This window comes from Papio anubis, chromosome 18, assembly GCF_008728515.1.
Source record: "Papio anubis isolate 15944 chromosome 18, Panubis1.0, whole genome shotgun sequence".
Lineage (NCBI taxonomy): Eukaryota > Metazoa > Chordata > Mammalia > Primates > Cercopithecidae > Papio > Papio anubis.
In genome coordinates this window covers 140,798-168,789 of record NC_044993.1, presented here as the reverse complement: position 1 = coordinate 168,789, position 27,992 = coordinate 140,798, and the positions used below count along the sequence as shown (strand labels likewise).

The 27,992-nt window shown below is 53.8% G+C and overlaps 1 protein-coding gene across 7 annotated transcripts; it reads left to right on the top strand.

Moving 5' to 3' along the window:
* The first annotated feature begins 81 nt into the window (after positions 1–81).
* Positions 82–27,794, top strand: LOC116271256 (transcription factor 25). Of its 7 annotated transcripts, none has more exons than XM_031658004.1 (13): positions 82–370; positions 9,377–9,538; positions 10,515–10,589; positions 11,333–11,451; positions 13,188–13,253; positions 17,618–17,700; positions 19,007–19,137; positions 19,988–20,087; positions 20,927–21,020; positions 22,881–22,973; positions 23,084–23,189; positions 25,205–25,364; positions 27,719–27,794. In XM_031658004.1, exons 1-13 carry the CDS (start codon positions 179–181, stop codon positions 27,754–27,756), a joined length of 1,419 nt encoding a protein of 472 aa, XP_031513864.1. In that variant the 5' UTR covers positions 82–178; the 3' UTR covers positions 27,757–27,794. The 7 variants fall into 7 exon arrangements, 5 of the variants coding, with proteins under 5 accessions (XP_031513864.1, XP_031513865.1, XP_031513862.1 ...); XM_031658005.1 differs by lacking the exon at positions 27,719–27,794 and adding an exon at positions 25,466–26,002; XR_004179687.1 differs by lacking the exon at positions 23,084–23,189 and having other exon boundaries at positions 27,719–27,766.
* The last annotated feature ends 198 nt before the right edge of the window (positions 27,795–27,992 follow it).

The window sequence follows — 27,992 nt, the reverse complement described above, 5'->3', positions numbered from 1 at the left end:
CCGGCGCCCGCCCCGTCGCCGCGGCTGAGGCGGGGAAGTTCCGGTGAGTCGCAACGCGCAGGCGCCGCACGCCAGGCCCCGCCTCCAGCCCGCGCGCCAGGAGTGCGCAGGCGCGCCGACCGCCGAGTTTTCTGCGCTTCCTTCTCCCTCTCTCCAGACGTCCTGGTCGTTCGGTCCTATGTCGCGCCGGGCCCTCCGGAGGCTGAGGGGGGAACAGCGCGGCCAGGAGCCCATCGGGCCCAGCGCCCTGCAGTTCGACCTCCGTGATGACGATGACGCGGAAGAAGAAGGGCCCAAGCGGGAGCTGGGTGTCCCGCGCCCCGGGGGCGCAGGGAAGGAGGGCGTCCGAGTCAACAACCGCTTCGAGCTGGTGAGGAGCGCGGCGACCCGGGTGGGGGCGGGGTGGCCCGTGACGTCGCGGGGCGGGACGAGCGTCCAGTCGGGTCGGGGAGCGGGGGGTCGTCATGCCAGGGGTAGGTCTGGTGACGTGGGTCCCGGCTGCAGTGGGGAGGGCGGGGCCGTGCGTCGGGGCCGGGACGACGCGGGTGGGCGGTGGCGTGAGGTCAGGACGGCGGGCCGCGGCGTTAAATTGTGTTGTAACCCCGGTGAGGTGGGCGGGATCATCCCGCCCTCAGGGGCGGGGCAAAGAGATGGGGCGGGGCCATGTCGTCGGGGCGGGGCGACCGAATGGGCGGGGTTAAGCGGGGTCCGGGCTGTGGGGAGGGCGGGGCCTTAATGCCAAGGGCGTGACCAACGTCAGCGGGGCCGGGCCACGATGTGGGCGGGGTTAAACGGGCCTGCAGCCACGTGGCTGTCGTGGGGCCATGACGCTACAGGGCGTGGCTAAGGACATGAGGGCGAGGCGATGGCATGGGCGGGGTTAAATGGGGCCTCGGGCCACCGTGGGGATGGGGCCTTGGTGTAGGGGCAAGAGTGGGGTTCTTTCAGTTCCGGAGTTGAGGACTTGCCAGGCCTCTGCGAGCATTCTCCTTTAATCCTCGCAACAACCCTGCCTAACCCAGGACCTTGCTCTTCTCCGCTGCATCCCCATCAGCCTAACCCAGTGGGTTAGTCTTACTCTTCGTTGCATCTCCGGCAGCACGTTTCTGGCACGGGGAAGTAACCAGTTTGACTGCATGGTTTGCACATGTGGTCCTGTGCCGTTTTCTCCTAAGCCCTGGCCTCCGTCTGTAACTCTGCTTCTGCGGACTCTGCGATCCTCCCACCTCAGCCTCCTGGGTATCTAGGACTACGGGTGGGTGTCACCATGCCAGGCTAATTTTTTTTTTTTTTGGTAGAGACGAGGTTTCACCTTGTTGCCCAGGCAGGTGTAGAACTCCTGCGCTCAAACAGTCTGTTCACCTCAGCCTCACAAAGTGCTGGAACTACAGGCGTGAGTCACCATGCTTGGTTGACTGCCCTTCTCACATCAATTCCACCTTTACGGGTCCGCAAGACCACCGTCAAGGTTCAATAATTTGCTAGATTCACAGCAGTTACTGAAAGTGGTTTTTTTTTGGTTTTTGTTTTTTTTTTTTGAGATGGAATCTTTCCCTGTTGCCCAGGCCGAAGTGCATTGGCACAGTCCTAGGTCACTGCAACCTTGAACTCCTGGGCTCAAACAGTCCTCTCACCTTGGCCTCTCAGAGTGTTGGCATTACAGGCATGAGCCACTGTGCTTGGCCCCCATAAGTCTTTAAATTTTTGTCAATATAATTTGTCAAAAATGATATCACGTTATTTTATTTTACACTTCTTTGTTAGTGAAATGCAGCACCTAGCTATGTACTTGTTGACCATTTATAGTTCTCTTTGTGACAACCTGTTTATATCCTTTGCCTTTTTTTTTTTTTTTTTTTTTTTGAGACGGAGTCTCGCTCTGTCGCCCCAGGCTGGGAGCGCAGGGCCGGATCTCGGCTCACTGCAAGCTCTCCCCGGTTTACGCTTCATTCTCCTGCCTCAGCCTCCCAGTAGCTGGGACTACAGATCACCACCACCTCGCCTGCTAGTTTTTTTGTATTTTTACTAGAGACGGGTTTCACCGGTTTAGCCAGGATGGTCTCGACCTCCTGGACTGCATCCGCCTGCCTCGCCTCCCAAAGTGCTGGATTACAGGCTTGAGCCACGCGACCTCGCCCCTATCCTTTGCTCTTTTTTTGAGGGCGGAGCGCCTGGCGCCTGTTTTAGCTGGGACTGGCAGTGGCCGGATCTCAGCTCACTGCAAGTCTGGCCCTGGTTCACGACCTCCTGCCTCAGCTCTCCTCCTGAGCACCTGGGACTACAGGCCTCCCGCCCCACCGTACCAGCTAGTTTTTTGTATTTTTTTTTTTAGTAGAGACGGGGTTTCACTGTGTTAGCCAGATGGTCTCTCATCTCCTGACCTTGTGATCCTACCCGCCTCGGCCTCCCAAAGTGCTGGGATTACAGGCTTGAGCCACCGCGACCGGCCTCCTTTGCCTTTTTATAGGGAGTTTAAACAATCTTTTTGTTCGTGAAAGCTTGCTATCAATTGTCTTTAACGTATTTTCTCTGTTTGTTTGTTCTTTAAATTCTTTAATTTCTGCGTGCTGAAAGAAACCGGAGCCACTTTTCTCATTGTTACACATCCATCTCTCTAGTGTCTTCACATAGATCTTCCCCTGACGGTGATCCTCCTGCCTCAGCCTCCTGAGCAGCTGGGACTACAGCATACCCTACTGTGCTCAGCTTGTTCTTTTAATGCTTTTTTGGTTTTTCCATTTAAATATTTAATCTTTTTGGTACTTATATTTGTGTTGGTGGGAATTGGGAAACAGTGTGGTTCATGAGTTGACAGAATAAGAGTCTGTAAGGTCAGAAACCACACACACCCTTTTGGACTTTCTGGAATGAGTTTGGAGTGTCAGTAACACCAACAGCCTCCGTGGATGAGCCGTCTGCTTATCGTGCTTGTGTTCTTAGGAATTTCTTTTTTTTTTTTTTTTGAGACGGAGTCTTGCCTGTTGCCCAGGCTGGAGGCAGGGCGCAATCTCGCTCACTGCAAGCCTCGGCCCCTGGTTCACGCCATTCTGCCTCAGCCTCCCGTGAAAGTAGCTGGGACTACAGGCCTCACCATGCTCCGCTAATTTTTTTTCTATTTTAGTAGAGACGGGGTCACCATGGCCCCGCATCTCCTGGACCTTGTGATCCACCCGCCTCGCCTCCCGTGCAAGTTGGGATGCAGGCGAGCCACCGCCTCGCCGTGTTCTTAGGGAATTTCAAAGAATTTTTATCCAATGGCACACATCGATCTTAATTTAAGCATTCTATACTTTTTTGCCCTTACAACTCATATTTGGAAATAATATAATAGAAATGCTTATTACGCTCTGTTAAATAGCTCTTAATAAACAGAAGTATGAGACACATTAAACAGCCACTAGGACTGAATTTGGTTTTGAATGTGAATGCACTCAGTGAGAGATATGGTGTGTCTCTTTTAAAATTTTATTTATTCAAAGACAAGATCTTCATAAAGTTATTTTGTTGGGGTCTTTGAACTCCTGGCTCACGATCCTCTGGCTTGGCCTCCCAAAGTGCTGGGATTACAGCTCCCAGTACTTTGGGAGGCAGAGGTGGGCAGACTGGCCTGAGGTCAGGAGTGCCCGAGACCAGCCTGGCCAATATGGTGAAACTCCATCTCTACTAAGAATACAAAATTGGGCCAGGCATTGTGCGGCTCATGCCTGTAATCCCAGCATTTTGGGAGGCCCAGGCAGGCGGATCACAAGGTCAGGAGATCAGACCATCCTGGCTAACACGGGTGGAAACCTCGCCTCTACTTAAAAAATACAAAAAAGAAGCTGTGGTGGTGGAGCCTGTAGTCCCAGCTACTTGGTATGAGGCAGGAGAATGGCGTGAACCTGGGAGCCAGAGGTTGCAGTGAGCTGAGATCGCGCTTACCTCGTGGCCTCCAGCCTGGGTGACAGAGCTAGACTGGCCCTGAAAACAAAAGAATACAAAATTAGCCAGGCACGGGTGGTGTGGGTGCCTGTAATCCCAGCTACTCGAGGCTGGAGGCAGGAGAATTGCTTGAACCCTCGGGAGGTGGAGGTTGCAATGAACTGAGATTGTGCCACTAGACTCCCCAGCCTGGGTGACAAAGAGAGATTCCGGCTCAAAAAATAAATAAAACAAATAATAACAATGATTGGATTTGTCTATTTCTACATTCAACTGTGTCTGTTTCTTGCTGTGTGTGGGTATGTGTTTTGGTTTTTAGAGACATGGTTCATTTCTATTGCCCAGGCTGGAGTTCAGTGTCACAATTATAGCTCACTGTAACCTCGACTTTTGGGCTCAAACCATCCTCCTCCCACCTCAGCCCCTCCTAGTAGCTGGAACTACAGGTGCGCATTACCACACCTGGCCTATGTTTTCACTTTTTTGAAAGCCAGTGTGCTGGGATTATAGGTGAGCCACCAGGCCTGGCCTAGAATATTTTTTTGAACTGATTGGTAACGAAAAATAACAGCCTATCAAAATTTCAGGGATGCAACTAAAACAATGGTTAGAACTTTATAATTGTAAATTTTAAATTAGAAGTGTTTAAAAATCAAGAAATTTTACCTGGAACTTCTACCTTAAACTAGAAAAAGAGCAAATTAAACTTAAAATGTGTAGAAGGAAGAAACTAATCAAAGAGAGGAATGCATAGAATAGAATATGGACAAAATGGAGAAAATGAGTAAGACCAAAACTTGGTTCTCTAGAAGCTCAGCTAAGAACTTTAGATTGACGACGGAGGGAAGAAGGAAGGTCCAGGTACAGAACCGCTTTCATGGATGGGAGAGGTTCACAGGTACAGATGGTGCAGCTTGGCACAGAGCGAGACTCCGCCTCAAAAAAAAAAAAAGATCGTGTCATCACCAAAACTTCACTGAAGAAGCAAAACCTGGGCCTATCACACGCAGCTGCCCGGTGGTCCACACACAGGCTCCTGGCCTATTCACACATAAAGGCTCCCAGGTCCACACAGGCTCCTGGACTAACACACGCATGTCTCGTGTCCACACACACAGGCTCCTCTGGGCCTATCACACGGCTGCTCCGCGGTCCACACACAGGCTCCTGGGCCTAACACACGTGCTGCCCGTGTCCACAGACAGGCTCCTGGGCCTATCACACGTGCTGCCCGTGTCCACAGACAGGCTCCTGGACCTAACACACGTGTTGTCCGGTCCACACACAGGCTCCTGGGCCTATCACACATGTTGCCCGTGTCCACACACAGGCTCCTGGGCCTATCACACATGTTGCCTGTGTCCACACACAGGCTCTGGGTCAACACACGCGGTCCACACACAGGCCTTGACCTAATACTAATGCGGCGCTCCGTGTCCACACACAGGCTCCTGGGCTCATCACACGCGGCTGCCCGTGTCCACACACAGGCTCCTGGGCCTAACATCGCAAGCGTCTCGCGGTCCACAGACAGGCCTTGCCTATCACATCGCTGCCCGTGTCCACAGACAGGCTCCTGGACCTAACACACGTGTTGTCCGTGTCCACAGACAGGCTCCTGGGCCTATCACGCTTGCTGTCCGTGTCCACACACAGGCTCCTGGGCCTGTCACACTTGCTGTCCGTGTACACAGGCAGGCTCCTTTCCACTGAAGTTCAGCTTGGCATAGAGCTTTTTAGGAATTTGATTTGTCAAACACCTCAAAATAAGATTTTTTTTTTGTTAGGAAGTCAGCATGAGTCAATAAAAGTACATTGGGTGTTGGCCGGGCGCGGTGGCTCACGCCTGTAATCCCAGCACTTTGGGAGGCCGAGGCGGTCAGATCATGAGGTCAGGAGTTCGAGACCAGCCTGGCCAACATGGTGAAACCCCCTCTCTACTAAAAATACAAAAATTAGCCGGGCATGGTGGCAGGCGCCTGTAGTCCCAGTTACTCGGGAGGCTGAGGCAGGAGAATTGCTTGAATCCAGGAAGCAGAGGTTGTAGTGAGCCGAGATCACACCATTGCTTTCCAGACTGGGCAACAGAGCAAGACTCCATCTCAAAAAAAGGAAAAAAAAAGTGAATTGGGTGTGGTGGCGCGTGCCTGTAGTCACAGCTCCTGGGGAGGAGGATCCCGCGACCACAGGAATTTGAGGCCAGCCTGGGCAGCATAGTGAGACCCCATCTCTAAAAACAGAGAAGTAAACCAGCACCCAGCTTCACTAAGAGACATCATCATCAGCTGAATGTTGGAGATGGTGTAGATCCAATTTACCAGTGACTGCCCACAAGTTAGAAACATTTCAACAGGACGCTTTGTTTCAGCTTTCTTCCTTGACTGCAGGGTGCAAAGCAGCTGGTCCATGCCTAGGCCCCAGCTTCTCCAGCGAAGGCCAGGCAGAAGGAGGTATCACCGTGAGAATCACCGTCATGGTGCTGCTGGGATGGGACAAGCCTTGTTTTGGTGGAGTTTCAGTGTTTTCAAATCAGGGGCTCTTTTTACATAACACGTCTATACTGCCATGGATTTTCTCGACGGGCGTAAGAGGCTTCTGAATTGTATCCTTGTCATGTGGGAGCCTCCACTGGAGAGAAAACTGACCGGCGAGCACAAACCTGCCTTGTGCTTTCTTCTCTTCAGCAACCATGGCCTGGGTGTCTGTCTTGTGCTCCCGCCAGGGAGAGTCCCCAGGTGCAGCCGAGTCTCAATCTGTTTCAGAAACTATCTCAGGGCTGTGGGGCTTGGAGCTGATTTTGTTTTGTGAGCTTTGTGGTTTTCAAGATGTTTTAAATTAAACAGGCAGTTTTATTTCTTTTTGAACGTTAGTGCATTACATTGAATCAAACAATCTCCTAGTTCGTAAAGAATGGTTGATGCTGGTCTCTGTTAGCTTGTTTTTTTTTTTTTTTTTTTTTTTTTAGGCAGAGTCTGGCTCTGTCGCCCAGGCTGGAGTGCAGTGGCCAGATCTCAGCTCACTGCAAGCTCCGCCTCCCGGGCTTACGCCATTCTCCTGCCTCAGCCTCCCGAGTAGCTGGGACTACAGGCGCCCGCCACCACGCCCGGCTAGTTTTTTGTATTTTTTAGTAGAGACGGGGTTTCACCGTGTTAGCCAGGATGGTCTCGATCTCCTGACCTCGTGATCCGCCTGTCTCTGCCTCCCAAAGTGCTGGGATTATAGGCTTGAGCCACCGCACCTGGCCTGTTAGCTTGTTTAAAAAAAAATTGAGAGCTAGAGTCTTGCTCTGTTGCCCACACTGGAGCACTGTTGCGTAATTGTGGCTCACTCCAGGTTCCAGACTCCAGCCGCTGGGCTCTAGCAGTCCTCCTCTGCCGCCCGAGTAGCCGGGACTCGACTTGCGTGCCACCACGCCCTGCTGATTTTTTGTAGAGATGTGGTCTCGCTGTGTTGCCTAGGCTGGTTTCAAACTCCTGGGCTCAGATGATCCTCCTGCCTCAGCCTCCCAAAGCGCTGGGATTATAGGCGTGAGCCACCGCACCCAGTCTGTTAGCCTTTTTTTTTTTTGAGATGGAGTCTCGCTCTGTTGCCCAGGCTGGAGTACAGTGACATGATCTCAGCTCACTGCAGCCTCTGCCTCCCAGGTTCACGCCATTCTCCTGCCTCGGCCTCCTGAGTAGCTGGGATTACAGGCACACACCACCACACCCAGCTAATTTTTTTATTTTTAGTAGAGACTGGGTTTCACCGTGTTGGCCAGGCTGGTCTCAAACTCCTGACCTCATGATCCACCTGCTTCAGCTTCCCAAAGTGCTGGGATAACAGTCATGAGCCACCGTGCCCAGCCAGCCTCTTTTATATTTGTCTTTTTTTTTTTTTTTTTTTTTTGAGACGGAGTTTCGCTCTGTTGCCCAGGCTGGAGTGCAGTGGCACGATCTCGGCTCACTGCAAGCTCTGCCTTCTGGGTTCACGCCATTCTCCTGCCTCAGCCTCCCGAATAGCTGGGACTACAGGCACCTGCCACCACACCTGGCTAATTTTTTTGTATTTTTAGTAGAGACGGTGATCTGCCCGCCTCAGCCTCCCAAAGTGCTGGGATGACAGGCGTGAGCCACTGCGCCCGGCTGTTCTTTTATTTGTTTAGTCTTTCACGAGCTGAAGAGCTAGAACTTTTCTAGTTCTTACCCTTCTCCCACTGCGTGTCTCCCCTCCCATCTGTATGTGAATGTATGTTGTGAGGTTTTATCCATTTAATATTATGCTCCTAAGATTCGTCCATATTGTGTGTGCAATGGTGGTTCATTCATTCATTCATTCTCATTGTATAAAAGGTTCCAGACTTGGCGCGGTGGCTCACGCCTAAGACTCCAGCTCTTTGGGAGGCTGAGGCAGGAGGGGATCGCTTGAGGTCAGGAGCTCAAGGCCAGCCTGGGCAATGTGGTGAGACCCCATGTCTACAAAAAATTTAAAAAATCAGCCAGGCATGGTAGCTCATGCCTGTAGTTCCAGCTACTTGGGGGACTGAGGCAGGGGGATGTTTGAGCCCAGGAGGCCAAGGCTGCAGTGAACCGAGATCACACTGCTGCACTGCAGCCAGGACGACGGAGCGAGACCCTGTCTCAAAAAGAAAGAGAGAAGTTTCCATTGTATGAATTATTTTTATCGTATGTCATTTTCGTTTTCTATTTTGAGATGGAGTCTTGCTCTGTCGCCCAGGCTGGAGGGTAGTGGTGTCATCTTGACTCACAGCAACCTCTGCCTCCCGGGTTCAAACGATTCTACCACTTCAGCCTCCCAAGTAGCTGGGATTACAGGCGCCCGCCACTATGCCTGGCTAATTTTTGTATTTTTGGTAGAGATGGGGTTTCACCATAGAGACAGGGTTTCGCCATGTTGGCCAGGCTGGTCTTGAACTCCTGACCTCAAGTAATCTGCCTGCATCGACCTCCCAAGTGCTGGGATTACAGGCGTGAGCACCTCGCCTGGCCTATCATTTTCATTAGGAAAAGTTTGTAGGTTGATGGGTCCTTGGTGCCTTTTTTTCCTGCCTTCTTCTGGAAAGAAGCTGAGGCTTGAGGAGAAAGGAGGAAGAAGGAACTTTAATGCTTTGGCTGAATATATGTGTTTAACATTTTGTCCTGCAGGTGATCCTCTGTAAATGGGGTGAATTACAATATTTGAGGAGTCTTCCTTACATCATCTCTGAAGGCAGAGATATCACACAGCCTCGGGGCCCCGGCTTCCCGGAGAGCTCACTGACAAAGTCCCCCTGAGCCAGAGCTGAGTCATTGCTGTGTCCAGCGGTCTCCGGTTCTTGCATTCTCTCCCATCCAGCCTCTCACACTGACCCTGGGTGTCCCCAGCGCAGGCCCGTCCACATCTCACTATTCATATCTCAGCATCAGCGTTCACACTGTGAGTGACGCCCTGGCTCTTCTCCAACCTGTTTTTCCAGATAAACATTGATGATCTCGAGGATGACCCTGTGGTGAACGGGGAGAGGTCCGGCTGTGCGCTCACAGACACTGCAGCACGAGGGAACAAAGGAAGGGCTCGGCGTGGAAACACGGAGAGCAAGACGGATGGAGATGTTGCCGGGACAGCGCCCCCAGAGCAGGTGGGGGGCTGAGTGGTGAGGAGGGGGAATCAGACGGGAGGGTTTCAAGGCACCCAGCCACATGTATCCCGTGCTGTGATTTTCCTTGGAGGTGTAATTTTCGGAGTTCAATTTTGGTTAACAGCTAGTTACCCCCAAATTTACTTGGGAACCTTGATGAGATTTGTATGAAATGTGTAAAGATCTGAGGCCTGTCTCCTGCGTTCAGGAGAGTCTGCGCCTGCCCAGCAGTGTGTGTAATGACACGTGTGTTCTTCCTAACTGTGCCTGAGTGTCTGCTTGGCTGAGTTGTGGATCTGGGTGCTGGTGTAACTTTGAAGAAACGTGCAGGTCAGGTCAATGTGGGACGGGCAGAGATGCAGACAACCTGCTGCTGCGCTCCACAGCACAGGAGAGGGGCCCTAAAAGGAGAGCTTGTGTTCATTTCTCCAACATGTGTTCTTGGGGGCCTTCCTGGGTGCTGGGAACGCGCCTTCGCCCCCCAGGAGCCTCTGGTTGAGAGGGCAACGTAGAGGTGAAGTGACAAGTGGGTCCTGCCTTGAGGCTCGGGGTCCTGGGGGCTTCCCGCGGAGGCTTTATGCTGTTAGAAGGGGTTGGCCAGGTGCGGGTGTAGGGGACCACAGGTGCAGGTTCAGTGTGAGGCGGCGGGGGCACAGCAAGGCCCTGGTCTTCAGGGAGTGGCCGACAAAGTGAGAAATGAGAGCTGGACCAGGTCAGAGCCCTGTGAGCCATTGTGAGGCTGGACACTAGAGGGCCCTGGGGACTCCTGTAGCACAGCCCAAGGGACGTGAGAGCAGGGGGCTCGGAGAGGTGGGAAGGTGTCTGCTGGAGGGAAGAAACTGAGTCGAAGGGACTTCCAGGACACGGAGGGAGGGGGGACTGCTTAGGTGAGGGTGGAGTCACGCTTGCTGCTTTAATTCTCAGTTCTTAAGATTTACTTCTCGTTCCACTGATTAAAATGTGTTCCTATCATTAGTCTAATGCAAGTGGCAAACTCCGGAAGAAGAAAAAGAAACAGAAAAATAAGAAAAGCAGCACGGGAGAAGCATCGGTATGTGAGTCGGGCCGGGCTCTGCTTTCTCCCTCTGCCTGACTCCCTCCGCGTTCTCTTCTGGCATTTTTCAAGGTGGTGTTGAAAGAAGTTTACTTAGTATTTTTATTCCTTCCTATTAGGAGTATAACTAATTAAGAGATCAGAGAAAAAGAAAAGGAAAAACTGCTTGCTAAATTCTGCTTCCTGTTTTTACCCTTGTTCCTTGGGGTCGCGCTCTGCTCTGTGTCTCTGGGGGAATGTGTGATCTTGTGAGGACGTCCCTCCTTGTCCTGGTGCTCCTGTGGCCCGCGGGGCGCTTGCTGTTTGCCCTGACATCTGTGCCATGCTTACGGGTTAATTGGATGGTGGGCATAAAGCCCACCACTGGAGCTAGTCTGTCATCAGAAAAAAATACGTTTTCATCATTGCCCTTCGTCCCCGTCTGAGTGTGTCCTGAGACGAGAGTGTCGCTAAGTCCCAACCCTGTTCGCCTGAGGAGGCGAGCACACCGGGAGGACGTGGGATGCCCAGTTTTTTCTAGGGTCCTTCTGGCTCGTGATTCTGTCTATGCTGAGCGCCTCTTAGAAAGCATCTCCTCTTTTTTCTAAATGCGTGTATGGTACATAGTGTTTGACTTACGCTGTCCTTTAGGAAGGAAATACAATATAATAGGTCTCTTTTAAAATAAATAATTTTGTTATTGTTACAACATTTAAAATAATGTCAGTGTGGTGATTAAGAGGTTGTTTTGGGGCTTTTAGGAAAACGTACTAGAAGATATTGATCGCATCCTGGAGAGGATTGAGGACAGCACTGGGTTGAACCGTCCGGGCCCAGCTCCCCTGAGCTCCAGGAAGCACATTCTCTACGTGGAGCACAGGTGTGGCCCCCGCCCTTCTCTGCCCCCGCCCTTCTCTGCGGCTGCCACAGAGACTCCGTGGGAGGAAAAGGTTCTCTAAAAAAGGAAAAAGAAAATGTACTATCTTTATTTTAAAATAATATGAGTTTATTGGCTGGGCGCAGTGGCTCACGCCTGTAATCCCAGCACTTTGGGAGGCCAAGGCAAGCAGATCACGAGGTCAGGAGATAGAGACCATCCCAGCTAACACAGTGAAACCCTGTGTCTACTAAAAATACAAAAAATTAGCCAGGCGTGGTGGTGGGCGCCTGTAGTCCCAGCTACTCGGGAGGCTGAGGCAGGAGAATGGCGTGAACCCGGGAGGCAGAGCTTGCAGTGAGCCGAGATCGCACCACTGCACTCCAGCCTGGGCGACAGAGTAAGACTCGTCTCAAAAAATAATAATAATAATGAGTTTATATTAATCATTTAGGAAATAGACTGGGCCCCGTGGCTCACGCCTGTAATCCCAGCACTTTGGGAGGCTGAGGCGGGCAGATCACCCGACGTCAGGAGTTTGAGACCAGCCTGGCCAACATGGAGAAACCCCGTCTCTAGTAAAAATACAAAAATTTCTGGGTGTGGTGGCTCACACCTGTAATCCCAGCACTTTGAGAGGCTGAATTGAGTGGAACACCTGAGGTCGGGAGTTTGAGTCCAGCCTGACCAACATGGAGAAACCCTGTCTCTAGTAAAAATACAAAATTAGCCAGGCATGGTGCACACCTGTAATCCCAGCTACTGGGGAGACTGAGGCAGGAAAATTGCTTCAACGTGGGAGGCAGAGGTTGCAGGGATCTGAGACTGCGTCACTGCACTCCAGCCTGGGCAACAAGCAAAACTCTGTCTCAAAAGAAAAAAGAAAAAAAAAATACAAACATTAGCTGGATGTGGTGGTGGGTGCCTGTAATTCCAGCCACTCAGGAGGCTGAGGTGGGAGAATCTCTTGAACCCAGGAGGCAGAGGTTGCAGTGAACCAAAGGTCATGCCACTACACTCCAGCCTGGGTGACAGAGCAAGACTCTGTCTCCCAAAAAAAGGAAATAGGAACAAGGAGGAAAGGAAGTCATCCATATTTCAGAGGACTTTTAGCTGAGAGAGTTCCTTCTTTTTCTTTAAGAGACAGGATCTCTCTGTCACCCAGGCTGGAGTGCAGTGTTGTGATCATAGTGCACTGCAGCCTCCACCTCCTGGGCGCGAGAGATTCTCTTGCCTCAGCCTCCCAAAAGGCTGGAATTAACAGGTGTGAACCACCAGGTCTGGTCAAAAAGTTCCTCCTTATCCTGTCATCCTTGGATGACTGTTCCTCTCTTGGTCTTATAGATGCTTAATGAATTGCTGTCTCTGCTTCAGACATTATTGCCAGCTTAAAAAAGACAGTGCCCTGGGGTCAGTTAAGACACAGTAATGTGGTCTCAGGGTGCGTGTGCTGCCCTGACCCAGCCGCAGAAACAGATGTGTGTCACACCCAGGGCCTCTTGACACAGCGCTCACCGAGCGCCGTCGCAGCAGAGTAACCAGCGGCTTCCCTGTGGTGCCCACAGTGGCGAGGCCTCAACCATGGATGGGGTGGTGATTTGAAAGAAAGGAGGCCTGGAAGCTGCCTTTCAAGCCAAAAATCCGTTTTCTTTCCTTGATTATTAGGTGGCTTTCTGAAATTTTTGGAATCATTGTAGAACATAATTTCATGTTTCTTTCTAAAATTTTCAATTCCCTAGACACTTGAATCCAGACACAGAACTGAAAAGGTATTTTGGTGCCCGGGCAGTCCTGGGGGAACAAAGGTAAGGTCCACACTAAACTGTCTTCTCACAGCTGCTTCATTCCTTCTTAGACTCTTGACGGGGTGGTGTTCCCGAAGCCAGTTAACCCCTGAGGGAGAATATTGGAAGCCAGAGTCACACATAACCCTTAGAATTGGGATCTGAAAGGGAGTCCACAGATTGTGTATAACCTTGTCTGTGACTGTGGGTTGTGGAGATACCCAGAGTCCTTGGTCTCCATCCCCAGTGTAAGATTTCAAAAGCCAGACTGGATGTGGTGCTTACGTCTGTAATCCCAGCACTTTGGGAGGCTGAGGCGGGTGGATCACCTGAAGTCAGGAGTTCGAGACCATAGTGAAACCCTGTCTGTACTAAAAATACAAAAATTGGCTGGGCATGGTGGCGCATGCCTGTAATCCCAGCTACTTGGGAAGCTGAGGCAGGAGAATTGCTTGAACCCAGGAGGCAGAGGTTGCAATGAGCTGAGATCACACCACTGCATTCCAGCCTGGGCCACAAAGTAAGACCCCGTCTCAAAAGTTTTCAAAAGCTGTTAAATTTTGAGATTCTAGTTTTGTTGCGGTGGCTCATGCCTATAATCCCGGCACTTTGGGAGGCCGAGGCGGGCAGATCACCTGAGGTCGGGAGTTGGAGATCAGCCTGACTAACATAGAGAAACCCTGTCTCTATTAAAAATACAAAAAATTAGCCGGGCGTGGTGGTGCATGCCTGTAATCTCAGTTACTCGGGAGGCTGAAGCAGGAGAATCGCTTGAAACCGGGAGATGGAGGTTGCGGTGAGCCAAGATCGTGCCATTGCACTCCAGCCTGGGCAACGAGAGTGAAACTCCATCTCAAAAAAAAAAAAAGATTCCAGTTTTGCTTCTCAGAGCAAAACTAACGTGAAGTTCAGGTTCTGACATAAGTTTCTTTCTTTCTTTCTTTTTTTTTTTTTTTTTTTGGAGACAGATTCTTGCTCTGTCGTGCAGGCTGGAGCTCAGAGGTACGATCCCAGCTCACTGTAACCTCCACCTCCTGGGTTCAAGCAGTTTTCCTGCCTCAGCCTCCCGAGTAGCTGGGATTGCAGGTGCACTCCACCACGCCCAGCTAATTTTTTTTTTTTTTTTTTTTTAGTAGAGATGGAGTTTCACCATGTTGGCCAAGCTGGTCTGGAACTCCTGACCTCAGGTGATCCACCTGCCTTGGCCTCTCAAAGTGCTGGGATTACAGGCGTGAGCCATGGCGCCCGGCCAAGATAAATTTCATCTGTGTCCATTCAGTAGTTCTTAGTGGTTGGGCAGCCCTAGACGAGGATGGCCGGCTGTGATGAGGAGCGCAGGGTCTTACGCTCCTTATAGGAGGAAAAGCAGGGTGTCTGCTTCTGGGAGTTTACGTAGGAGGCCTGTTCCGCCTCTGAACTCTCCATTGAAGTGTCCAGAAGGCTTTGTCTTTTTTTTTTTTTTTTTTTTTTTTTTTTTAAGAGACCTGATCTTGCTGGGTTGCCCAGTCTGGTTTTGAACTCGTGGCCTGAAGTGATCCTCCCATCTCAGCCTCCCAAATAGCTGGAACTACAGGCACATGCCACCGCTAATTTATTTTATTTTATTTTTTGTAGAAACAAGGTCTTACTTTGTTGTCCAGGCTGGCCTGGTGTCAAACTCCTGGTTTCAAGCGGTGCTCCTCCCTCCGCCTCCCGAAGTGCTAGGATTACAGGCATGAGCCACCACGCCCAGCCAGACACATCCTCTTTTATTTGCACGTCTGAGTTCTAAGCATTGTTTTCTTTTGTTTGTTTTTTTTGTTTTTTTTTTGTTTTTTTTGAGACGGAGTCTTGCTTTGTCACCCAGGCTGGAGCTCAGTGGTGCAATCTCAGCTCACTGCAACCTCCGCCTCCTGGGTTCAAACGATTCTCCTGCCTCAGCTTCCTAAGTAACTGGGATTACAGGCACGCGCCACCATGCTCGGCTATTTTTTGTATTTTTAGTAGATACGGGGTTTCACCACATCGGCCAGGCTGGTGTCAAACTCCTGACCTCAAGTGATCTGCCCGCCTCTGCCTCCCAAAGTGCTTGGATTAACAGCACTGAGCCACCGCACCCGGCCTCCCAAAGTGCTGGGATTACAGGTGTGAGCCCCCATGCCCGGCCTAAGCCTTGTTTCTGCACCATGGTATACCCCGGTCATTTCCTTACCCCAGTGGTAGCATGTGTCCAGATGTTGGCTACAGTCCCCCTTGTCTGCAGGCATTTCTGTGAATCTGCCCAAGAATGAGTTTTCCCATCTCGAGTCACCTGCCAGTGCCCTTCGGTAGAGTCACCAGCTCACACGCAGCGTCTGCCTGGGTCCTTCAGCTTCCACTCGTGTAGATGATAGGGGTCTGGAAATCCGTCATCGTGTGTGGGCAGAAGTGTTGGTGTTTTGATTCTGGGTAGATTGAGGATGTTTTCATATGCTGCTGTTCACACTTTCCCTGGATTTCTAACAGGTTTTGCTTTATATTTTACTTTACATTTTTGGTGTTGGTGTGTTTCCTTGGGAATGTTAGTGAAAAATTGACTTTAAAATGTCTACTTTATTATCTGTATTTCCCTGAGCTGAGGGTTCTGCCTCATCCCCCTCTTTGTTTGCATCTGCTTGGTCTGTCTTTGCCATTTCTTTACATTTTTGCATGGTTTTATTTCTGCAAATTATAATTATTAATGGTAATTTGTTGACAATAATTGCCTTTATTATTTTTATAGTAGTATTATACTTTTTGTTACATTATTTCTTTAAAAATTTAATTCCTACCAAAAGACTTCCGTGGAGAAGCCACAGTTCCCTTTTTATTCATTCCTTGTCCTGCTCCTCCAAGACAAGGCCTGGCCTGTTTCTGTTTCCGCTTCTGGTGGTTCTCTCAGCGTCTCAGAATAACACACGCACCGCTTTTCTTGGGCCCCTGACTTCCCACTATGCCAGCCGGGCCAGCTCATTGCCCTGGCACCTCGGCACTACTCCTGTTGCTCAGGGTGCCTGCCCGCCTTCAGAGCTCCTCCGGACTCCTGTCCCCTGCCCGCTCCCAGCATCTGCCCAGGCTGCCTCGTTGGGTCTGTTCTGGAGGCCTCCTGACTCGCTTTGTGGGACGGCTGACCTGGGGTCAGGCTGTCCCTGGGATTCTGTAGACCTGGCACAGGAGAGTGCTGAAGGGCTGACTCTCCTAGGCCTGGGCGTGTGCTGCAGGCAGGAGAAGCAGGCTGGGGCCACCTTCACGTCAGGAGGGCCCACCACGCTGGCCTCCACTCTGCAGTGGCTGATCTGGGGGGGCCTGGGGCCAGGGCAGGGATGGCCCCATGGGAAGGGAACGGCATTGTGCTGACGGTGACTGTGGGCATGGCTGCTGCTGTCCGTGCTGCCACAGCTCCCACGCCCCACCTCTCCTGCGCCTGTGTGTTCAGGCAGAGTGCCCTGAGCTCTGTTATGTGGGGCACTCTGTTATGTGACCCCTGCCACAGGGGTCAGGCCTACCCTAAGCACTGGTCGGGTGGTATCTGAGCGGGGCGGGTAGGGCAGCATGGAAAAGGCACGGAGCTGCTGTTACATCAGAGATGGTTGGTTTCTTAAGTTGAGTGATGGGCATGTGGAAATATTAGCATGTTATTCTCTTTCTTTTCGTTTTCTTTTTTTGTTTTCTTCTTGAGACAGGGTCTCGCTCTGTCGCCCAGGCTGGAGTGCTGGGATCACAGGTGCAGACCATCACGCCAGGCTAATTTTTAAAATCCTTCGTAGAAATGGGGTTTTGCTGTCTTGCCCAGGCCAGTCTGGAACTCCTGGGTTCAAGAAATCCTCCCAGCACTTTGGGAGGCCGAGACGGGCGGATCACGAGGTCAGGAGATCGAGACCATCCTGGTTAACACGGTGAAACCCCGTCTCTACTAAAAAAATACAAAAAACTAGCCGGGCGAGGTGGCGGGCGCCTGTAGTCCCAGCTACTCGGGAGGCTGAGGCAGGAGAATGGCGGGAACCCGGGGGGCGGAGCTTGCAGTGAGCTGAGATCGCGCCACTGCACTCCAGCCTGGGGCACAGAGCGAGACTCCGTCTCAAAATAAATAAATAAATAAATAAATAAATCCTCCCATCTTGGCCTCTCAAAGTGCCGGGATTATAGGTGTGAGCCACCGCGTCCGGCCAGAATTGTTTCTCTCTCTGTGGGGCCCTCCCTGCTGCACCCGTCCCGCAGCAGTTGCTGAGGCTTGTTTGCATCCTGTCCCTATTGCACCCCACCCTGCCACACATGCCTTCTCCGCCCCTCAGTTTTGCTTCCACAGCCCCTGCAGGGATCAGGCAGCCAAGCCTTGGTCCCCACACACCACAGGAAGTAAAGCTGTACCTGTGTCCCGTTCTCCCCAGGCCACGGCAGAGACAGCGCGTGTACCCCAAGTGCACATGGCTGACCACCCCTAAGAGCACCTGGCCCCGGTACAGCAAACCAGGTGAGGGTCTGCAGAGGCTGCTGGGGGTGGGTCTGGGCACTGGCCCGCGTTGGGCACCGGGGGTCATCAGTGCCCCTTGAGCCGAGCCTCTCGCTCCAGGAGCACCGGTGCGCACTGTGTGACTGTTTGTTGCCACACTGAGGGCTTGAGTGCTGGAGGCCTGGCCCAGGACCTCGACACAGAGCCTCCCAGGCACCGTCTTTGTGTGACTGTCTTTTCCTGCAGGTTCTTCCTACCGTTCTGCCATCGACCTTTCCCTTATGGAAGCAATCGAGTTCATTTTAAACTGCAGTATTTTGTATATTATTGCAAACTAATAAGTGCACGTGATTTTAAGATAAATTGCAGCAATGAAGACAGGCACGGAGTGTTGGGTGCTTGGTGGTGTGTGCGGGGAAGTGTCAGGAGGCCCTCAGGGGCCAGGGCAGGGATGACCTGTGGGAAGGGAGCGGTGCGGTGCCCTTGGCGATTGGCTTGGCTGCTGCAGTCAGTGCTGCCGCGGCTCCCATGCCTGCCTCTCCTGCGCCTGTGTCTGGGGGGTGCCAGAGATTGCCTGCGTGCATTCTGTAAGGACGCGTCTAAGAGCGAGGCCTGTGCTGTCCAAAGGTGAACGCTGCTGCTCACGGCCCCTTCCCTTCCTAGCAGGAACCCCTGAGCACTGCAGACAGGGGCTCCATGGCCATGTGTTCCTGCAGGACTCGGGCCTTGGGCAGGGCCACCAAGAAGGTATCACTGCAGGGGACCTATTCCATGAGGTCCTGGGAGGCTGAGCTTTTCAGGTTTATCAGAAGAAACTGGGCCCCGTGCACCCAGTCAGACGGGAGGAGCAGAGGGAGAGGGTGGCCACACGCTACAAAGCTCTGTGGCTTCCGAGGCCTGGTGCTGTGGCCGACTGTGCCACCGCACTGCACCCCGCCCTTCCACGGCCACCCTGGACATTCACCTCAGTCAGACTTGGTCTGGGGACAGTGCTTGGCCTGGTCAGATCTGGTGACCTGTGAACTGTGTGTGTCCTTGTCCCTGACATTCCCTCCAGGCCAATGGGGCTTGAGCTATATCTGAGTTCTGGGGGGAAACACGTCTTGATAGGAAACTAAAGCAGACAGGATGCCGTCTCCTGGTGTAGACCACACGGCGGGTGTTCTGGGAGGGTGCCCGGACCTGGGTGATATGCATGAGTACACACTCAGGTCAAGTCTGTTGGTATCACAGGGGCCTCGTCAAGAACATGAGGGTGAAGGCTGTGCTTGGAGCTGCCCACGTCCCTGCTCCCGGCACACCCTCCCTGAGCACTCTCCCCTCCCAGGTCTGTCCATGCGGCTGCTGGAATCGAGAAAAGGCCTCTCCTTCTTTGCGTTTGAGCACAGTGAGGAGTACCAGCAGGCTCAGCACAAGTTCCTGGTGGCCGTGGAGTCTATGGAGCCGAACAACATCGTGGTGCGTGGTCCTCGCAGCCCCTGACAGGAGCAGGGGCCATGTAGCCACCACTGCCCTCACAATCCCCGGGAAGCCCATCCACCTGTCAGTGATGGAGTCCTCTCTTTACAAACCCCCAGGCTTGGTGCCCCAGGGTCACGAGACCCTGACCAACCCCGTCTTCAGAACCAGAGGGAGCCCGTCCTCACCCTCTCTGGCCACCCTCACCCCGTCCACGCTGCCTCAAGGCTGTGGTCAGGGGCAGGATGCTTCTGAGAGCTCAGCGTCGTCTCCCCTGTGGGAAAAGCTGCTGCTTTCCATTCCTCTTTCTTGGGGTGTGGTGGGGAGTTAGGTGGCCCTGGCCTGGGCACGTCAGGTTTGAATTCTTGCTTTAAGTCGTACCATTGGTTCAGCTTAGCAATAATAACTAGCCTGTTTTGAGTTGGGGGATGTTGTGAGTGTCGACCCTGGTAATTCCCGTTTGTTTTTGGAGTCGGAGGCTCACTCTCTTGCCTAAGCTAGAGTGCATTGGCGCAGTCTCGGCCCGGGTTCAAGCAGTTCTCCTGCCTCAGCCTCCCAAGTAACCGGGATTACAGGCACACGCCACCACACCCGGCTAATTTTTGTATTTTTATTAGAGACCAGATTTTGCCACGTTGCCCAGGCTGGTCTCAAACTCCAGATCTCAAGTGATCCTGCTGCCTCGCCCTCCTGAAGTGCTGGGATTACAGGCGTGATCCACTGTGCCCAGCCTCCCCTGGTTTTAAATGCCTGAAAGAAAGGCGTGCCTGGTAGCTGGGGCCTTGCTGGGTGTCTGTCCCCAAGAGGGCTGCGTGTGCCTTTCCTCCAGGGCTGTCCTCCCTTCTGGTAGGTTCTGCTCCAGACGAGCCCTTATCACGTTGACTCGCTCCTGCAGCTCAGCGATGCCTGCCGCTTTCAAGAGGATCAGGAGATGGCTCGAGACCTCGTAGGTAAGGCAGAGCCCCCACCCGTTCCCGTCAGCTGTGGGAGCATCTCAGGCCATCAAGACAGATGCGGTGGTGTAAGATGATGGGGGTTGCCAGGATATCCATGACAGCTTTATTGAGACACAACCCACATAGCACAGAACTTACCCATTGAAAGCTTTTGTTTGTTGTTGGTGTTTAATATACGCCTCAGCCTCCCGAGTAGCTGGGACTACAGGCAGCCGCCAACACACCCGGCTAATTTTTTGTATTTTTAGTAGAGACGGGTTTCACCGTGTTCGCCAGGATGGTCTCGATTTCCTGACCTCGTGATCCGCCCGCCTCGGCCTCCCAGAGTGCTGGGATCACAGGCGTGAGCCACCGCATCTGGCCCTCTGGCTTTTATTTACAATAAAGTTTTCAGGGTTCATCCTCATTGTAGCATGGACCAGAACATTGTTCGTTTTTACTCCACCGTGTGGACGGACCACGTTTTGTGTGTCTGTCATGAGTTGACAGCCATGTGGGCTGCTGTAAACAGTGGTGCTGATGTCAGTGTGCACGCGCAGCCTCAGGTGGACACGCCTGTGCTGCACACATGGACGGCGGGTTCTGTCAGGACGTGGCGGCAATTGTGCTTCATGGTGTTTAAGATGTTTCCGTCTCAAGCTGACAAGTTCTGTGGTTGAAATAAATGCAGCCTGGCATCCAGGGTACCCAGGGTCATGTCTGCCCTCTCAGTGTCCAGAATTCTAGTTTCATGACCTTCCGTCCAGACCTTTCCTTGTTGTCCATCGTCAGAGGAGGGGCTGTGGTTGCTGTGTGTGGCCATGACACCTCCCCTGGCGTCCCTGTGCCTGCAGAGCGAGCGCTGTACAGCATGGAGTGTGCCTTCCACCCCCTGTTCAGTCTCACCAGCGGGGCCTGCAGGCTGGATTACCGCAGACCCGAGAACAGGTGAGTGCAGCCGCCCTGGAGGGGATGCAGCTCCCCCTCCCTTCTCCTGCGAGTGAGGCTGGGGGAGGTGCAGCGGGCACCGCATGACTGCCCTCCAGGGTGGACCAGGGCCCACAGGTCCAGAGTGACCCGCCTTGCTCTCTCTGGGCCCAAGGATGGAGGGATTGGATTGGCTCAGCCCAGGTTTACATTTGTCTGTGGATATGCCTGATGCCACTCTGGAGGTCAGAGTGGGAGGTCTGCTGAGCCCAGGAGTTCAAGTCCAGCCTGGGCACCAAAGTGAGACCCCATCTCTTAAAAAATAAAAATAAATGTTTGTGTTAGAAATGAGCCTGGCTGGGCACAGTGGTTCACGCCTGTAGTCCCAGCACTCTGGGAGGCTGAGGTGGGAGGATTGCTTGAGCCCAGGTGTCAAGACCAGTCTGAGCACCATGGCAAGATGCAGTCTGTACAGAACTTTTTTTTTTTTTTTTTTTTTGAGATGGAGTCTTGTTCTGTTGCCCCTGCTGGAGTGCAGTGGCACGATTTCGGCTCACTGCAAGCTCTGCCTCCCAGGTTCAAGCAATTTTCCTGCCTCAGCCTCCCGAGTAGCTGGTACCACAGGCACGTGCCACCACGCCCGGCTAATGTTTTGTATTTTTTAGTAGAGAGAGTTTCACCGTGTTAGCCAGGATGGTCTGGATCTCCTGATCTTGTGATCCACCTGCCTCGGCCTCCCAAAGTGCTGGGATTACAGGCGTGAGCCACTGCGCCTGGCCACTACAGAACATTTTAAAAACTAGCTAGGCCTGGTGGCGCGTGCCTGTGGTCCCAGGTACTTGGGAGGTTGAGGCAAGAGTATCGCTCAAGCGAGCAGGAGGTTGAGGCTGCAGTGAGCTGAGATCGTGCCAGTGCACTCCAGCCTGGGCAACAGAGTGAGACCTTGTCTCTCCAAAAAAAAAGGAAGTGAGACTGACAAACCACATCTCCACAGTGGGCTCTGCAATTGCATTTCCTTCTATGTCTGGCTGAGAAAGCCTGTCCCTGGCAAGTTTAGAAGCTTTGGAGGGCTTTGCAGGTTTGAGCTTAAATCAGTGAGGAGCTTAGAGTCAGCCTGACCCTTGCTCCCCTGTGCTGAGCGGCCACATGTGCAGGACTCTCTTCTTTCAGATACTTCTGCCCCTAAAGCCATCCCTCTGGCATCAGCCCTCAGTGGTCAGACCTGGACTGGCTTCCACCAGACCTTCCCGCAGCCTGTCCTGTGGGCCTTTTGTGGAGCAGACCAGCTTCTGTCCGCTGTCCTGCCTCTCCTGTGTGCAGCGCCCTGTTTCTCTGGACGCCCTGGGTTGTCTCCAGTGTGGGATCCACTCCTCCCCTCGGCCCTCCTGGGCCAAGGTCCACTGACCCCTTCTGCACGGATTGTCTGCACTGTGTGCTGGGTCTGAGTTTCCCCCACTGGTTTTCTTTATGTTAGTTTTATCTCTTCCAATGAAATTCTTAGTTCTTTGAAGTAGATTATAAAATATTAATATTTCCAGGCATAGAAAGGGACAGAGGGTGGGGTGGAGTGGGTACTGGCCGGGGCGCTGAGCGGAGGGTGGGGTGGAGTGGGTGGTGCTGGCCAGGCTAGTCAGGTGAGGTGGAGTGGAGTACTGGCGGGGCTGTTGGAGGATGGGGTGGAGTGGGTACTGGCCAGGGCGCTGAGCAGAGGATGGGGTGGAGTGGGTACTGGCCAGGGCGCTGAGCAGAGGATGGGGTGGAGTGGGTACTGGCCGGGGCGCTGAGCGGAGGGTGGGGTGGAGCGGGTACTGGCCGCAGCGCTGTCCACAGGGCGTTCTCCTTTGTGTCGCTGTAATTCATGTGGAACTATTTTGGATCTAGGAGCTTCTACTTGGCCCTCTACAAGCAGATGAGCTTCCTGGAGAAGCGAGGCTGCCCGCGCACGGCGCTGGAGTACTGCAAGCTCATTCTGAGGTGAGTGTCCGCTCAGGGCCAAGCCCGCCCGTGCTCCCTGTCCTGGCTGCAGGCCAGCCTGATGGTGCCCGTGGTCCCCTTTGCTCTGCTCTCTGTGCTGCCTCTGGAAGTCTGGAGCCGGACGAGGACCCCCTCTGCATGCTGCTGCTGATCGACCACCTGGCCTTGCGGGCCCGGAACTACGAGTACCTGATCCGCCTCTTCCAGGAGTGGGAGGTAGGTGCGAGGCTGGTGAGGTCCCGTGGAGGGACGGACATCTGCTTCTTCTGTTTTCTTGGTTTGGTGTCTGTGTGCTCAGGGGACAGTTTGGGGATGAAATGGTCACCGTCCGAGGGAGAACCCCGTCCGCCTGCCTTGTTTTCTCCCTTGCTGCCTGCAGGGAGTGGAGTCCGGTTTTCCTAGGGACAGCGCGGCAGCCTCATGTCAGAAGCCTCACGGGTGTGCACAGCTGCACAAATGTGTCTGCAAGGACCGTGATGCTGGCAAAGACGAAAAACTGGCGAGACCTGAGCTCCTCGTGGGCAGTTCGGGAGGCTGCAGCGCAGCTGGGAGGCAGAGGAAGGGCTGGCTGCGTGGGGCTGGCTCAGGGGCCCCTAGCACGTCCGTCCTGTTCCGTGGCAGGAGTGTGAGCACAGCAGGAGAGGCTTGAGCTCTGTCCCCGTAACTTACACAGACACGTGTTGGAATAATTGAGGTGCATTGGGTTAGAGATACTGTATTAAAGTGAATATCACCGGTGTTCTCGTTAATGCAGCTCCTAGGAAATTTAAATTGACACCTGGGCTCCCATCATGTTCCTGGGGTAGCGCTTCTGTAGGTGGACACGTGGGGCTTTGTAATGCTAACCTCCAGCAGGGCCTGGGGTGGGGAGAAGGCGTGACAGCTCTGGACTTTCTCTGTTGCTGTGTTGAATGTTTTCATTGCGCATGTTCATGGATGATGAAAGTGGGTACATTATTCCGATTTTTTAGCATTTGGCATAGTTGGCCAGGAAGTCTCCCCCCCCAGGAATATGGTTTATAGAAATTCCTGGGCCGAGCGCGGTGGCTCAAGCCTGTAATCCCAGCACTTTGGGAGGCCGAGACGGGCGGATCACGAGGTCAGGAGATCGAGACCATCCTGGCTAACACGGTGAAACCCCGTCTCTACTAAAAAAATACAAAAAACTAGCCGGGCGAGGTGGCGGGCGCCTGTAGTCCCAGCTACTCGGGAGGCTGAGGCCGGAGAATGGCGTGAACCCAGGAGGCAGAGCTTGTAGTGAGCCGAGATCGCACCACTGCACTCCAGCCTGGGCGACAGAGCGAGACTCCGTCTCAAAAAAAAAAGAAATTCCTGGAGCTCACAGAAGTGTAGGTGCAGGGAAACCTCAGGGAGGTCCTCAAAATGGGTCTGCAGAAGAATGTTGATGATGGTGTTAAGGTCACAAAACTGAGTCTGTGATCCCATTTTGATAGAAAATGCTGTGAGTATGGCCGGGCGCAGTGGCTCAAGCCTGTAATCCCAGCACTTTGGGAGGCCGAGACGGGCGGATCACGAGGTCAGGAGATCGAGACCATCCTGGCGAACACCGTGAAACCCCGTCTCTACTAAAAAATACAAAAAACTAGCCGGGCGAGGTGGCGGGCGCCTGTAGTCCCAGCTACTCAGGAGGCTGAGGCCGGAGAATGGCGTGAACCCGGGAGGCGGAGCTTGCAGTGAGCTGAGATCCAGCCACTGCACTCCAGCCTGGGCGACAGAGCCAGACTCCGTCTCAAAAAAAAAAAAAAAGAAAATGCTGTGAGTCACGTGGCTATGATAAGGCTGAGAAGGGCAAGAGAAACGCGCGCGTGGTCGTGGGCTGCTCCCGGAAACTCGCGCCCGGTGGGCTGCTCTCGGAGACTCGTGCCCGGTGGGCTGCTCTCGTCTTTGTAAATTTTCCACGTTGAGAATATTGACGCTGAGCTTCGAAGAGGAGCGCCTGGGGCAGGTGGGACCCTCACTCCCCACAGCCTCCGCACTCCCGCGCAGTCTGCTCCTTAGGTGCTCCCACGTCCTCTGTCTCTTCTTCACGGAAAGCCCCCGGGTGGATGTTTTAAGTTATCTTCATGCTAAGTTGGAAAAAGGCCCCCGTGTTGCCCGCAGAATATACCTGCTCCGGGTACGGCTCATTGGTGTCGTCAGCGCGTCTGCAGACTGACGTGTTTTGTCTTTGACATAAGGCTCCCTCCACACTGTTGCTTCATCCCCTGTAGGCTCATCGGAACCTGTCCCAGCTCCCAAATTTTGCCTTCTCCGTTCCACTGGCGTATTTCCTGCTGAGCCAGCAGACAGACCTCCCTGAGCACGAGCGGAGCTCTGCCAGGGAGAAGGCGTCTCTCTTGATACAGCAGGCGCTCACCATGTTCCCTGGAGGTGGGTGCCGCATCTGGCCTGGGGTAGGGGTGTGTCCAGCCGTGGGGGAGGCCAGGTCCCAGTCCTTCCCCACACCTACAGAAATATGCATTCTCTGGTAGGGCCTGCAAACCTGCCCTACCAAACCTGAAAGATGATCGGCTCATCTCAGAACCCGCTGCATGCCACGCCAGGCGCGAGGAGGTGGCAGGCATCCTGACCCCCGTGGGGCTTGTGTTCTAGAGCGCAGAGACAGAGCTGGCTGGGCGGTGCCGGGCATGGGATTGTGCCAGTGCTGGGGAGGAGAACAAAGCAGAGGAAGGTCTCGGCAGTGCCCAGGCATGGCCGAGAGAGTTGTGCTCAGTACCATGCTGGGATGCAGAACGGAGGCCTGTGCCGTCCACACAGACTCAGCCTGCACAGCCCCTGAGCCCTGACTGCATCTGGGTAGCCTCGATCCACACACATGTGGCGGGCACAGTGAGGCTGCCACCTGGGCAGACCTCGGGGGCTGACCCTGCCTGACAGCGTGTGTGAAACCCGTCTTTAAGACGGGGCTCCTCTGAGGGGCTGTGAGGGGTGAGGGTTCTTTGCATGCAGCTGGTACACACACACTGCGTGGCCACTCATCATCTATTAGAACGCCTTGGAAGCATCAACCCGTCCCTGGTTCTGTGGGTTTCTAGGGCTCTGTCTGGGCCCCAAGGAGGCCCACAGCATTGGGTTGGGCAGCTTCTAGCACAAGCAGAAATGTGCCCACCAGAGGGGCCTGGCCAGGCCTCAGTCTGCTCACTGACCCTGAAAGCTTCATCTCCTGTGTGTAAGAAGCACCTTTGTCCTCCTCTGGGGCCGCATGCAGCTGGCCATGTGCTGAGGTCCACCAGTGCAGCCATGTCTGGGAGTGGGGCTGGGAGGCCCTGTCCTACAGGGCAGCTGTGCCGCTGTCTCACACGCTGTAGTGTCAGCTCCTCCCTCGAAGGCAGGTGGGCTCCCAAGAAGCCACTGCCACTTACCTCAGAGCACTGGAGATCACTGCAGGCATGGGGGTGGAACGGACTCTGCCCTGGGGCCCATTCCTGGGGGTGGAACGGGTTCTGCCCTGGGGCCCATGCCCCCACATGGCGGCCTCCGACCTCGACACAGCCCTGCAGTGCTGGCCCTTCCACTGGGCACAGGTGGCCTCTGCTCCCACCAGCCTGCCGTGGGGTCCAGTGTTTGAGATTAAAACATCCAACCCTGACCAGGTGCAGTGGCTCACGCTTGTAATGCCAGCACTTTGGGAGGCAGAGGTGGGCAGATCACCTAGAGAATAGGAGTTTGGGGCCAACCTGGTCCGATGGTGAAACCCTGTCTCTACTAAAATACAAAAATTGCGGTGCAGTGGCTCCGCTGTAATCCCAGCACTTTGGGAGGCGAAATGGCGGTGGATCCGCGGCGAAGGTCAGGAATTGAGACCATCCTGGCTAACACAGTGAAATTGTCTCTACTAAAAAGCTCAGCCTTTTAAAATTAGCGTGGTGGCGTGACGCCTGTAGTCAGCTACCGCGGGGAGGCTGAATAAGCGGCAGCTTCCGGGGCCGGAAGAAGCTTCAGTGTAGTGGAGATAGCCCTGCACACTCAGCAGGAGCCTATGAAGCGAGAACTCTGATCTCAAAAAGGCCAGGCGGTGGCTCAAGCCTGTAATCCAAGCACTTTGGGAGGCCGAGAGAGGCTGGGAGGTGGGATCCCGCAGTCAGAGATGAGACCATCCTGGCCAGTGCCTGCAGGCAACAACCGAGGCGTGGTGGCCCGAGGCCTGTAGTCCCAACTCACTGGAGTGGTGGAAGGACTCAGTGAGGCAGGAGGTGGAGCTTGCAGTGCGCCGAGATGGCGCCACACTCCAACCTATGGGCGACGACAAGAACTCCGATCTCAAAAAAAAAAACAAAAAAAAAACAAAAAAACAAGAGATAACCCGGTGTGATTGTGACTCACCTCCAGGCATTCCTGGGAGGCTGAAGAGACAGGAGGAGTAAACCCAGGCCCTGGGGAGTGGAGGCCAGTGAGCTGAGCTCGGCGCCACTGCACCTCCAGCCTGGGCTGAGAGTGGGGCCTGTCTCGAAGAAAGCAACCCGCGTGTGTGGAGGGTGGTGGTGAATCTTCTCTTGGATGCAGATATAGGGGCGCTGGGAGGCTCCTGGGGCTTCCAAGTGAAGGAGACCATGCCTCAGACCCTGAGCGCCAGCAGCTTGGCAACTCAAGACCACTCAAAATGACCGGCTGGCCTGCACTTCCACACCTTGGGCAGCTGTGTCTGTGACCAGGAGCCTCTGTATGGGCCTGAGGCTTCCAGGAGTGGCGAGGGTTTGGCTGAGGCCCCGAGCACTCAGCACCAGTCCTCCTGCCTCTGCCAGGAAGTCCTGCAGCGTGCTGACCCGACATCATGGGTTTCAGTCACAGCTACTTTGGACCAGCAGAAGCCGGGTGAAGAAGGCTGGCAGAGGCTCATCTGTGGGTGCCTGTGGGTTGGAGCCTGGGAGCTGTGTTCGCTCATCCGAGAGGCAGTGGGGACCTGCTCCCGGCGTGGGAGGGAACTGTGGCCCAGGTGGCCTCAGGGGACTATCATTTGACATGGGCTGAGGGCCCCCTTCTCTGTCAGAGAGAAAGCAG